At 52.3% G+C, this 14,038-nt stretch overlaps 1 protein-coding gene across 3 annotated transcripts in view; it reads right to left on the bottom strand.

Annotated features, from left to right (window-relative positions):
* Nucleotides 1–13,646, bottom strand: part of LOC121664392 (WT1 interacting protein) — an 83,986-nt gene extending 70,340 nt beyond the window's left edge. For all 3 annotated transcript variants that reach the window (XR_006015996.1, XM_042027667.1, XM_042027668.1), the window contains exon 1: nt 12,106–13,646. Coding sequence is in view for 2 of the 3 variants with exons in the window: in XM_042027667.1 (XP_041883601.1) it covers nt 12,106–13,555 (1,450 nt within the window). In the remaining variant the exon portion in view is untranslated. The remainder of the gene's footprint in view (nt 1–12,105) is intronic.
* Nucleotides 13,647–14,038: the final 392 nt, after the last annotated feature.

The raw sequence follows: 14,038 nt of genomic DNA, 5'->3' as shown, positions 1-14,038 counted from the left end.
CAGGGGATGCAGAGATCCACCCGCGGCCCCTGGGGATCCACGGGGGATGCAGAGATCCACCCGCAGCCCCTGGGGATCCACGGGGGATGCAGAGATCCACCCGCAGCCCCTGGGGGAGGTGCCCACGCCAGAGTGAGTGGATGCCTGGAGGAGGCTGTGGTCCAGTGAGAGACCTGGTGGAGAGAGAAGAAGCTCCTTGCTTCCCAGCTGGAGCAGCCTGGCCTTGGAGGACTGCACCCCGTGGAAGAGTGACCCACAGTTTTGGGAGGACTGTCTGCCATGATGAAGAAGTTCACAGAGAATTGTCTCCTGTGGGAGGGACCCCACGGTGCAGCAGGGGAAGGATTCCTTTCCCTGAGCAGTGCAAGAACTCGGGTGATGAACTGACCAAACCCCCATGCCCTGTCCCCCTGCGCTGTCGGTGGGAAGGAGGGAGGGGTTGGGGGAAGAAAAGGTGTTTCAAGGACTTATTTTACTTCTCATTATCCTCCTCTGACTCTGTTAGTAATAAATTCACTTTGCAACTTTAAGTTGACCCTGTTTTGCCCTTGGAGTGTTTTCTCCCGGTCCTTATCTCAACTCATGAGCCCTTAGTTAATTTTTTTTCTCTCCTCTACCCAGCTGTGGCAGGGGAGGGTGAGCAAGTGACTCTTGTGGGTGCCTGGTGTTTGGCCAGTGTCAAACCAGGACAGCGTGAACAAGCTGGACCTATTATTTTGCTGGGGGGAAAAAAAAAAAAAAAAAAAAAAAAAAAAGCAACCAAAGGAAGAAAATGACAAGAGTCCTCAGAGCCCCAGCACCTCAGGCAGCATCAGAGTGATCCCTAGAACCACCTGCAGGTCATGGGCATCACCCCTGTCTGTACCTGTAACCGTGCTGTACATCCCCTCCAGGCTTAGCTCTTGATACCTTTAAGGCCCCGTGCTCTGGGCAGAAGATAGCAAGGAGAAGAAAAGCAGAGGATGCACAGCTCACATCTGGACACAGCCTCTACCCCATCACACTCATCTTCCAACCCTGTCCTGCAAGCAAAGCAACTGGCAACTCTGTGCCCTGAAGCGACTTTGTACAAGCTGAAGGAGGACAGCAGGACACAGAGCATCACAGCCCTCTCCCGCACCACTGACCCCCCCTGTTCATGGTTACTTGTATCACAATTTACAGGAAATTAGTGTTTCTCTGCCAGGATACCACGCTCCCAGGCAAACAGCACGTGGCTTTTACAGCCCCAGCACAAAGCAGTGACACACCTGCCCATTCCATGGTGGGCATGGCCTGGGAGGTGCAGCAGCTCATGGACAGACCAAGCAGAGAAACATGGCCAGGGAAAAACACTGGTGTGAATTTACTTACTCCCTGATCTCTGTGGTGTAATAAAAAAAACCAGAGATGACTCCCAGCTGTCAGAAACAAGTCAATCATGGCCCCACGACCTAAACAGGACTGTCATTCATGAGGCGCTGCTGGGTTTATCAGATGCATTCCACCTTCTAAACAAAACTGCACTAGTATAAATACCTTGCATGAACTTTATTTTGAGATATCTTGAGGGCTTTCACTCCCCTGAGCTGAGGCACTAAGGTCTGCACCCAAGTCATGGGGTTCCAACAGAGCAAGTGCATCACTTGCTCTGCACCACTGCCGCTTTGCAGGGCTGCACTGCAGAGGCCCAGCCCTGCTCTAGCCAGGAACAGGTACAACAAGCCAAGAGACTTTCCAAGACAACCAGCTACTGACCTACACTTCAAAAACTTACATGCTTATTTCTGAAACCAGCTCAGACTCTGGACTCTAACATGCTTGATTGGTGTGCAGGTCTGTTTTCTATTGAGTGTTTAGATGTGAAAAACATGGCTTTGATTAAAAACGGGCAACCCACCAACTGCAGAGAATTTTCACGTAACTGCCTGGCAAAAACCAAAAAAATAGAGCTGCAACAGTTATTACCATTCATCAAAACTTCTGCCTTGTTCCCTGAGGAATTGCCTGTTTTCCCCACCTACACCTGAGAATGCACCTACACCTGGGAGCTCAAGGTTAAGAGCAACTGCCACAACACAGAAAAACATGGAGAATCCAAGATTTTACCAATTCCAGCTCTTTCCATTGCCTACTATACAGTTGTTTTGTCTTAGCTGATGTTGCACTCCAGTATCTTTTGCCTCTTCTCTCCTTTTCCTTTAAACAAAACCAAAAATCAACATTCCCTTTTAACCAGCATAGTTATGGAGAGATGGAAACAGCGACAGGTGAAGACATTCACAGACAAGAGGTCTGATCCTGCTGCATTTCGTGTCAATGACAAGAACAGGCAGGGCAGCAGAGAGCAGCACATGGCCAGGTTAACACACTTGTGAGCAGGAGAAACCACAGGTAAGTGACAAAGTTGATTCACTATCCCCTTGCTCAGAACCACTCCACCAGTGATTATTTTCCAGTCATTCAGTATTTGACCCAAATAAATGGATTTATTAGGAATTTCACACCAGCAAAAGACAGAAAACCAAGATCCTGCTCTAATGCTCCTGAAGGCAATGTCATATCCACAAGGCCAAGAAAACAGAACCAAGCCACAGCAGCAGAGCCCTTGGTTCTCTCATTTCAGCCAAGTCCATGTTTGATTTATTACATTCACTATCTCACTTCTCCCACCCAGTTAGAAATCCCTTCCCACCAAAGGTTTCCAATCAACACGTGCACATGCAGCAGCTTGGCCCTTGCCAGAGAGGCACAAAAAAAGGAGCCTCAAATTACTCACATTTAAATTTGGGACATCCATGAATTGAGTTTCACCAACAGCTGACCCAACCACAGACCACACTCAGGACTGGCCTTACCTGATGCTCCCCAAAACCCCCGGGTGGCAGTGCCAGCACAGAGGGAGGCTGAGAAAGCGCAGCAGGACCACCCAGCTGCCACCCCGGGAGCTTCACCCCTGCATCCCTGTTCCCTGCACGCCTGGGGATGAGCTGCAGCACAGGGGACCATGACCACCAGAACAAAAGGGGATTTCCCATGCCTGGGAGAGGCCACAGGCTCTCCACCGACCACAGGAAATATGATCCAAGCCAGCTGAAGCATCTAAACATGCACAACTGTCAAACTGCATTTAGGAATGGCTTTTTGTTTCTCTTTATTTTAACTTTGAAATTTTCTAATTTTTTCAAGCAACCACATTAAAGTAAGAAAACATCTTGTTTTCTCTTTCCAGGAGTTCTGAGGTGTCAGAAGTGAAACAGTTCAGCAATTAAATAAATGTTTGGATGGCTGGGAAACAATGGAAGTCCCTAGCAGCTCTTCCACAATAGCCATCTATTTTTCAAAAAAACTATAAATACATTCTGAATTGAAACAAGCCTTGTTCAGCCAAATTCTTAGAAGAGCAATGTTACATATGAGACACAACCTTTTGTAACCTATTAAATGGCTCCTGGTTGTCCATTTGATCCACTCCCTATTTCATGACAACCTATGATATTAACATTCTTTACACTTGCACACTGCTTTCCCTGCACTTCTCCCAACATGCCCAAACACACACATTTAACCCTCACAGGACATCAGATGCATTTCACTGCTGCTACCTGCAATTAATGACTTTACAATTAAGGCTGGATTTGGGGGAGATGATTAAGTATTTGTGCTGCTATTCCAACCCAACCACATCCCTCTCTCAAAGTCGTTTGACTTCTCATCCCTGGCACCAGAGGAACTCTCTGCTGGGTAGCTCAGCCCCTAAGAGCTCACCAGGGCATCCCTGAGCCCACCTGCACGTGTGGCACCATCAGGGAGCCCAGGGCAGCTCAGCCCTGGTGGGCAGCACCAACCCCACCAGCCCAACATGGTTTTTTTACCAGGAGCTGCCACTGGTGCCCCCTTCCCTCAGCAGCAGGAGGGTCAGACAGCGGCCTCTGTGCCCCACCCCAGCGACACAGAACAGAGGCTCAAACCCAGCTGCCTACAGGTTTTCATGCAAAACCTGTCAGTAAAAACTTTTCCAGCACCTCAAATTTGGAAATAGGCGTCACTAGCAATAAACCCTCACCCCCCAGCTGAGTCCCCCTGTGTAAGCCCTTCCATGTTTTATAGGCACAGTAGTTCTCAGCTGAGCAGTAAATGAGTGTTTGTGCTCTGGGGTGCTGGGGTTTTTTTCCTTAATGAGTCATAGGTCTTTTCTTAAAAGTTTGCTGGAACACAAATTAGAGCTTTAGTAAAAACTGCTCCAAAAAACAAGGAACGAAGTTTCAGACAATGTGAAATACTCCAGCTGGAAGAGATACATTACTTGCTTGGCCACTTTTTTATGCTCCATCTCAGCACAGTAACGAGCAAGGCTGTGCTGATAGGGAGCTAAAACAACCCAGTGAGGTTAACAAGAAGCGTTAACACATACCACAGAAAGGAACTATCTGCTGCAATGTAGGAAAAAAAAAAAAAGGGAGAAAATCTGCTTCCAGAGACAGCACCCACACAGGCACAGTGAAAAACTGCATAAAAATCCAGCCAAACACCACATTTATTGGTTGATCATTAGCACATTTGCTAATTTTGTTCAGAGCTGAAGGCTAATAAGCCAGCAGGAATCCTGCTGCCAGCCTCAGGAGCTGTCACACCCCTGGAGCAGCTCCAAGCAATGCCACATCACAACCCCAGGTACTGATGTCCTGTCGGGACTTGAACCTTTCAGGCAGCTGAACACAGCCCTCCAAAGAGAGCCTTCCTAAGCTCATAATGAAACTTACAGGCATCATGCACATTCCTGCATCTCACCCTTCTGGCTGCTTCAGTTCTGCTTTATATCACACATCCCATCCCTGTCACAGAGGAGGCACTTTGTCCAGGATGGGCATAAAAATCAACCAGCACATCATACTCTAAGACACTCAGTTTCTCCAGCCACAGAATATGAAATTATTTTGGACACAACCTACCAGAATCTGCCAACGTGCTGTGAAGTGCTGTCCTGAGATATTTGGGACATATGATGTAGGTAGAAGGCCAAGCCCAGAGCTTATTAAATGTCTGCATAAATGTTCTGACTTTAGTAAAGCTATTTGGCTTTGTTAGCTTATTTTCTTTCCATTGCTGAACAACCCTACTATACACCTGACAATTACTTTGCCAAGTTTGGGACTTTTTTTAAATAATTACTTGAGCGTTTTTTAAAAATAATCACTTAGGCAAATTCTCTTCCTTTGAGAGTGTTTTCTAAGCATCCAATATCCACACATCTTAAAAGACATTTACATCCTAATTTATTAACTGTGGATATTATGGATTTCAGCCTAGACCTGCTGCCATGAAGCCATCAGTGGTGGCACATAAACTTGTACCATTTACACACTTTAGATGTAAAAGTGATACAACTTCAGGGATGTTTTCCACTGGAAAAAATCAACTTCAATCACAGTATAACAACAGCTACTTTGACAGTTCACAGCAGGGCCACATTTCTGTTCTGCAAACTTCAGTGTCCACTGAACCCATTAAAGTCATTAAACTGGGATTTACTCGCACTTCACACACCACCATGTATGAATCTCCAGTGAATGACTGGACCTCAAACAGGACATTCACACCCAAAAAATCTTTGTGGAAGATCCAGCATGGAGGTGAGGGAAACAACTGCCAATACAAGTTCGACTCTGCTACAGAACCATTTCTGCCTTTCAGTCTTGCTCAGGATGTCTCCCTGACCCACCTGAGAGAGCAGAGCTGACTGGGTTGGGGTTTTTTTTTGGGTGAGGGAGTAGGCAAAGGGGGAAGGGTATGTTTAAAAGCCTGGTGGTACTTCTGGGATTCTGAGCCCTTTATACTTGAGAAAAGCAACACGGCCTTGGCCTGGAGCTTGTGGCATCCCTAAAAGCTGAGCAGAAGCAATTAATCGCTCAGTGTTTCTCATTCCTACTCCAAATCAAACTGCAACACAGGCTCCCCACAGCCCCTGCAAAACTTCCTGCCCCCTGGCACACTGCTGCACAGCCTGGCTCAGAAGCTCGGGTGCAGCCTCGCTGGGTACACACAGGAACTCCTCCCAGACCGTGGGGCAGCAGAGGAGGGTCACCAAGCAGGCAACAGCACAGCAGGGCGCATGCCCACACCAGCTCTTGGACTGCAGACCCAAACCTCTGTACTGGAAACCTCACCTTGGTACCTCTAATCAAACACCTGGCAGTTCTTTGGAAGAATGGTTTTCTTCTTTCCCTTTTACAGGCAGTGCTTTTACAACTGACTACAAGCATACACAATACAGAGAAAAAAAAAAAGTTTGCTTCCAAACAATGTCCCATCCACAGTCAAGCTCCCTGCAACTGAAGGTAAGAAAAGATTTGACCCCACTCATAACACAGGCTTCTGTCCAAGCCAGAGTCATCCAAATTCCCATGTCGTGTTAATTGTACGTGTTACATGCATCTACTACTCAATAAAATAAAAATACACATTTTCCACAGCTCTCCCCTGCTGTTATTATATCAATTCCCACCTTCAAGGAGAGTCATAAGGATGTGCATGGCTAGCAGGGACTGCAAGAAGCCATCCCAAGAGCATCCCTCATAGCACAGACAAGGCTCCTTTTTCCCAGCTCTGAGGACTTGTGTTACCTTGTGCTTTTTTCATGTTAATTCCTTCTACTTTCTCTCCCCCCCGCCTTTCTATTCCTTCCTCCCTTTGGATGATGCTCCAGCTACCAACTGTATCCCTATTTACCATGATTTTCTTGCCTCATCCAGGGGACAGGCTCCCGGTAGCCATGAGCCACAAGGATGCTGCTGCTTCACACATACCCCAGCATCTCCCACTGCAGCTCCTCCTGAACACACACCTCCCTTGCCCCAATCCCTTTTTGAGGGCTTTCTTGCTTCTTGGCGAGAAAAGTCTGACCATTCACAAACCAGTTTCAGCAAGATATTTTCCAGCTATAAAACGGAAGTTAGAGAAAACCAGAACTCTGAGGTGCACGGCCTATTTGAACACTTCAGGAGACCCCACCACGTGAATTTATTTCTATTTAGATGTTTGCCTATTGAAGGCAAATTTTTCACAGGACAGCCTCAACTGCAAATGCTGGAGGATCTCAGCTGCTTACCAGCACCCAATTGATTTCTAAGCCGAGCTGAAGGGAAATAGAAAGTAATTACCAGAAAATAAATCTTTGCTTACCCCCCCAAACAATATGATGTATTAATCATTACCTCTACTTCGATGCAAACAGGAAAGACCTAATATTTTACAAAGAAACCTTCAGGAACTCCTAAGACTGAAAACAACTCCACAGCAAATCTCTCAAGTGCTCTGGTCACCAACTGCAAGTTCATCTAAATTTCATTCAAATTTTCAAATTTCATCTCTAAGCAATAAAGCTTCTAGAGACTCACCACTATTACCTATCTTATTTTGATCTCACTTGCATAAACACCCTTCCATCGCATCAACCTGCACACCCAGAACAAGCACAAACATACAACTCTGAATTCACAAGCATATTGTAGGGCTCAAATCCAGATTTACACGGATGACTATGCACATAAAGGGCAGAGAGGGCCTGCATGGGTCTAGAGATCTTCTACTTCTCTTCACCTGGTCTTCCCTCACCTACCAGGCCAAAGGCTTCTCAACACTGCATTATCAGCAGCATTTCTTGGTGGTGCTCCAAAAAACATGTGCTGGTACTGCTGGGTGGCTTTCTGGAAAGACAGGAGCTCTCAGAAGTCAAGGCTACTTGCCAGGGTAGGCACGGGCTGTGCTAGAGGACTGGAGCTATTAACAGAAACCAGACTTTGTGTCTCATTCTGAGACATCCCTGCTTCCCTTGGTAAACCTCACTCATGGCCCGATGAAGAGGCCTTTTTCTGCAGGGTGAAGATGAAGATGCCCACGGAAGACAGGGAAGGTGACAGCTCTGACAGGATCACTTGTTCTCACTGAGGAGCACCACACATGGTGTGTGTTCTCCATCTCAGCTGTGAGAGAGGTGGGGATGAGGCAGGAACAAGGGGTGGGGAAGGCTCTGGATGTGCAGAGATGGGGAAAGCACCTTCACAAAGGGCACTCCCTGCACAAAGGGAGCTAAAGGACAAGGGCAGAAGTGCAGACTTGCTTGTCTCTCCAGACTCTGCACAGGCAGGAATCTGCACTCCCCATCTCCCCAGCACCAGATGCCTCTTGCATCTTTAGCTGAGGACAGCGAGACAATTAAGTCACTTCTTGTGCTGGATCCCACCACCCTGACCAGGATGAGCAGAACCCTTGTTGGGGGATGGCTGCAGCACAGCAGGGGCTGCCAGCAGCGTGTGACCGCTGCCTGCACCCCTCCATGCACCCTCCTGCCACTGCTGAGAGCACACCAGCAGAGAAATCTGCTTCAAAAATAACAGCCAAATCAGCATTATGTTCAACACAGACATTTCCCTGCCTGGCAGATGACAAACCATAGGTTTACAGTCAGTCCCCGAGGATGCATGACTTGCATGGGTGTGCCAAAGCCCAACTTTTGCCTTATACTTTTTTTCAACACCTAGACATCAGACTGAAGTATTCTGCAGAGAAAACAGAATTTAAGACAGCCCCTGAGCTTATGACTTTCCAACACCCACGAATGTCCTGTTGACAACTCAGGATGAACACTCAATTTAAAAAACATTCCTGAAACAACTTTCACCTCACCTTATATCAACGTTCAGCTCAAAAGAGTTATGAAAATGAGTGAAAGTAATTTTTATTACCTCACTTCTCAGCATCTCGCACTAAACCAAGCACGTTTACTGAACCATGAGTACCTTGACAGGGAACAGACACGAGGTCTCACAGGGCTGAGGAGGAAGAGGTTTGGGCAGGGAATGCACAGGAAGCAGCTACAAGGGAACAGTCTCACAGCTTTACCCAATTCAGCTGCTGCCAAAGGAAGGGTCTCAGCTTCCTGGAGCCCTCTGTCTGCACCCTCTGCCTTGGGTCAGCTCCAGCCATCTCTTTGACAAGGATGAATTGGAGCAGCTTACCAATCCAGCCCCAAACAACCCTCCCTCTTCTCCCTCTTTCTCTGCAGGCTTTGTTTTTGTCAAATCAGTGAGTGCAGGTGGCTGCAAGGTGTTGGTGGGAGCACTTGGGAGTGGAAGGGTGCCACCCCTCACCTGTGCAGATGCAGAACCTTCCTTTGGCAGCACTGGCATCTTTACTCAGATTAAACCAAGTGTAGGAGGGCATCTTCCTTCTCTCTACAGATGCACTGAAGCCTGGGAGAAGAAAGACGAGGATGGAGAAGGTGAAGCAGTAAAGCAAAGCTCCCAGCACAGCACTGCTCGGGCCCTGCAGACAAGCACGGGCAGACAGCTGTGACTCCACCAGACCTGAGGGCTTGCACCCTGCTCAGCCCTCTCTGGAGCTCAGACCCTGCACTTCTCCTCCATCTGGTATTTATCTGTCCCAGACAACGGGTCCCTCCTGAAGCAGAGCAGAGAGGTGTGGGAAAGCAGCCAGGGCCTGCCAGCACCAGCACCCTTAGGGGAACGTACACAAACTGACCCACAACCAGGATGAAGGCACGGTAGAGCTGCTTCTCCTCCAAGCAGAGCTGGCTGGTCCCTTGACTTCAGTTTCAAGAGAGCACACTGCTCAATTTTTAATTTTACTGGGGGTGTGGGGGCCAGACAACAACAACATGATGGCAGGACACAGAGCACAGTGAATACCTGGTGTCCTCATATCAGCATTCACTCACTAGACAATTGAACCCACCTAATTAAGAAGCAGTAAACCATCTCCTCTGTTCCCTCTATCTTGCTGGACCTATTGGCTCAACACTTCTGCTCTCCACAGGCATCACAGGACACCCACCGCTGCCTCTGGAGTGTGCCAGACACCAGTGCTAAGCAGAGACTTCACAGCTGCAGCATCTACAAACTACAATGAAAATCAAGGAATTTTCCTTGCTTCCTTTTATTAACTTGTTTAAGACACTCTCAGGTAAGTCAAACTAAAAACAGACTTCCCCTATTCTGTTCTCACTCTCCTTGACACTGACCCAACAGCTTGTGGTCAGCCCCACCAGCCTCTCGTGCAATGGCTCAGCCAAAACTCAGCATTCACCTACATAGATCATCTGAACCAAAATGTGGGATCAAATCCACCAGGATTTATCAAAACCTCAACAACTCACAGAAATCAACTTTCTCTTTCAAAGCACCCCAGTTTTCTGGGTTTTATCTGCTTCCAGGATGGAAGTCACGGCAGTGGTCCTTCATGCTGCCATAGGAGCCTCCAGAGCAGCCCACAGGCTCTGCAGGCACAGGCTCACTGCTCATCCTGCCCTGGGTGCATCTCCCGAGCTTTGGGGCCTGCTGCAGCACATTGCTAAGGAACACACATGCAAGCAGGGACACTTGCAACAGCCAAACTCCAATAAATAAGAAAATCTATCCTCAACACAGATTCCCCACATTTGCTCCCAGAGGCCCTGATCACACACTCAGCTTTCCCAGGCCACTGGAAACACCTCCCAGAGGCTCAGGACAGATAACCTGTTTCTTACTTTTACATGATTTTCCTCAGTCTCTCAGTGTATAACGTGGAAATTTCGAAGGTAGCATTTCCCGCAGTTCATGTGTTACAAGCCCCATCCAGCTTCTGCAGACCCTCAGAAGGGAGCCACAACTGTCCTCAGTGGGATCCCCTCAGCTGCTGAGGAGCATCCAGGTGCCAACACTGCAAAAGATGCAGTAGGTGATCCATCAGCTTTCTTACCAGCCCTAGACAGATGAAGGAAGGCAGTAAGCACTGCATTCAGCCTCCTTTGTCTGGGCACAAAAGCTTGGAGAAACTCTGCCACTGCAGTTTACAGGAAGGTTTTCCTGGTAGAGAGGTTACTGCTCACTTAGGGTGATCACTCCACTGATCGGCCCGGGTCTCTCTCCCAGACAAATGAAGGGAGCCCTGCAACTCCTTCCTTCCCTGCAGAGCACACCAGTGCTGCGCCACAAGCACGCGGAGCTTCGCGACCAAGGCAGCACACGTCTCCATCCTCGGGAAGGCACGCGGCCAGGCAGCCTCTCCCCACGCCCGGCAGCACACAAAGCACGGAGATAACCATTCCCTCAAAGGCCTCGGATAGGGCTGGCTCATCCACACCCCCTCACCTTCCTAGGCCTCATCCTCCCTCCCCTGCGGGAGCTCTGACATCCCCGCACGGGAGCCCTCGCTCCAGCAGGGAACGAGCGAGCTGCTCCCGAGGGCTGCCCAGGTCCGGCAGCTGCCGGCTCATCTGCAGTCCCCAGCGCAGGAGAGCCAGGGCAGTATTTGCACGCTCCAGGATCAACTTTTCACAGGTGTTTTTAACCTCTGCCATCCAGTACAAAGTAAGAAAGACAGGGGAGGCCTAATCCTAACTAGTGTGGCTATAAAACACGTGCACTCATCCGTATTTCAAGAAATTACTTTTCTTCCATAAAGAAGCAACAAAAATTCAGGAGATGACCAACAGGCTGATTTAACCTCAGCAAGGACCGAGGGCCCTCCTCTCCTCCAAACTCTGCCCTAGTCCAGGGATGTCCCCGCGTGTGGAGCAGACCCTGCGAGGCCTCGCGGGGCAGGAACAATGCTGGGCTCCCACAGGTACTCTGAACCAACACAAAGATTTCATTGAACGAGGCACTATGGCTGGTGGAGCAGTTCTTACTCATCATCTACAAGTTACCACAGACTGAGCACGATCACAAACACCACAGCTTCTGAGATGCTGGAGGTTAACAGGGAAGCTTCAGCGGCCCGTGAGGAAGGGAAACAAACGAGAGTCCCTGCAAGCCCCGACTGCACAAACAGCTCTTGTCACACTTCAGACAAGTCTCCCATCCGCACGTGGAAAGGGAAGAATCGCGAACCCCGGCAAACTGCATTAGGAAGAGACGGGAGAGACTTCACATACCGGGAGCGAACTATGGTGCAAGCGCTTCGGACACCAGACAGTGTCTGCGGCCATGTGAAACTTCAGCAGGCAGCTGGTCCAGAGCAGCCCCGGGCATCGCACACCCGCCTTCTCCACGGCCGAAGCCGCCCGGCTCGGAAGGCCCCGCACACCGCCGCCCTCCAGCCGCCCGCTCCCCCCGCCCCACTCACCGAAGTACTCCTTCTTCATGTGCATCTCCAGCTCCTTCTCCAGCTCCAGCGTCAGCGCCTCCAGCCGCCTCTCCGCCTGGCTGGGGCCGCTCTCCCGGCACGGCGTCACTTGGTAGGGGAGCTTGAATTTTGGAGCCGAAGCAGAGCCTTTGGTCGGGCTGTAGGCGTAGGGGGGCGGCGGCTCGGGGGCGCCGGCCGGGTGCTGCTGCTCGTGCCGCGGCGGGGACTGGGCATGGATCCGGTGGTACACGTCCCCCAGCTCGGGCACGGCGCCGTCCTCCTGCAGGCCGGGCCCCAGCAGGGACGAGCGGGGCGACGGCAGCTGCAGCTCGGGGTAGGCGCTCATGGAGCCGCGGGAGCTCCGCGAGCTCTGACTGGAGATGCTGGAGCGGGGGCTGACCACGGCGGGGCCGGCCGAGCCGCGGCCCTCGGGGCCGCAGAGGCTGGAGCGGGGGCTAGCGAGGGCGAGCCCGGCGCCGCCCGCCCCCTCGGGCTCGGCGCTGCCCGGCGGGCCGTACCTGGAGTCCGAGTAGCTGGAGCGGGGGCTGGCGGTGCAGGAGTACTGGCTGGCGGTGCTAGAGCGGGGGCTGGCGTGGCGCTGGTCGTAGCCCATGCTGATGCCGCTGGTGCGGTTGCTGCTGGGCTTGCTGCCGCCGCCGTCGTAGCCGGTGAGGCTGGCGCGGGGGCTGGAGTGTTTGCTGGTGTCGCTGGCCGTGCTGGCGTAGCTGGAGCGGGGGCTGAGGGCGGCTCCGTCGTACTGCACCAGGCTAGCGCGGGGGCTGCCGTACTTGTCCTGCCCGGGCACCACCAGGCTGGAGCGGGGGCTGGAGAACTTCTCGTAGGGCAGCGCGACCGCGCCGCCCAGGCTGGAGCGTGGGCTGGAGAACTTGCCGTGCTCGGCGGCGGGGCCCGGCGAGGCGGCGGCCAGGCTGGCCCGCGGGCTGGCGGCGCCGAACTTGCCGTCCGGGCCGCCGGGCGCCCGCCCGCCGCCCTTGGCCACGTAGCCGCCCTCGTAGGCACTGCCCGCGGCGTAGCGGTAGCCCTCGGCCGAGTAGCGCTTGCCCTTGTCGGCGAAGCCGCTGTAGCAGGGCAGCGCCACCTCGGAGCGGGTGCAGAGCCCCTCCTCGCAGCACGGCGGCCCCGCGCCCGGGGGCGGCTCGGCGGCGGCGCGGCCGTTGGCGCGGAGCGGGGCGGCTTTGCCGCAGGGGGCGGCGGCGGGGAAGCCTTCAGCGGGCGGCGGCGGCGCGGCGGTGCCGTTCATCTTCCGGCCCCGCTGCTCCGCCGTCATGTGGGCGGCGATGACCCGCTTGGTCTCCTCCAGGTCGGGGTGCAGCGCCAGGTCCCGGCGGCCGCCCCGGCTGTACGGACTCTCCGGGCAGGGCTCGTACAGGGACAGGTCCTCCATGAACTTGGTGGCCTTCAGTGCCATGTCCTCCTCGTACTTCTCCATGCTCGGCCGGAGCCCGGCGGCGCGGGGCGGGGAGGGCGATGAACTCTCCGCGAAAACGCAGCCCGGAGGGGAGAAAGAAGAGGAGTGGAAAAAAAAAAAATTAAAAAGCCAAAAAGGAGAAAAAAAAAAAAAATCCCCAAATCCAGCAGCACAAAAAGCACCCCAAAAGAAAGCCCCTTCCCGCGGTCCTGGCGGAGCAGCGGCGGGACACGGCTCCTTGTCCGGAGAGCTGCGAGGCGGCGGCCGGGCGAGGGGCGGTCACCCGGGCGGCATCCTGCGCCGCGGCGCTGGGCTCGGTGCGGCCGGGCTGCCCAGCGGAGCGCGGCCGGCGCAGATGAGGCGCCCCTGTGTCACTTTCCAGCCTTAAATAAGTTGCTCGGTCCAGTCAATGGCGCGCTGCGCGGAGGAATTTGCGCTCGGCGGGTCCCTGCCCCCGCCACCCCCGGCGGCCGCCCCGCGGCGGGGCCGCGGCCCGCCCGCACC

Source organism: Corvus kubaryi, unplaced genomic scaffold, assembly GCF_017639235.1.
Source record: "Corvus kubaryi isolate FWS band 111438036 unplaced genomic scaffold, C.kubaryi_AGA036_p1.0 37300, whole genome shotgun sequence".
NCBI classification, from domain to species: Eukaryota; Metazoa; Chordata; class Aves; order Passeriformes; family Corvidae; genus Corvus; species Corvus kubaryi.
This window is presented reverse-complemented; position numbering and strand designations above follow the sequence as displayed.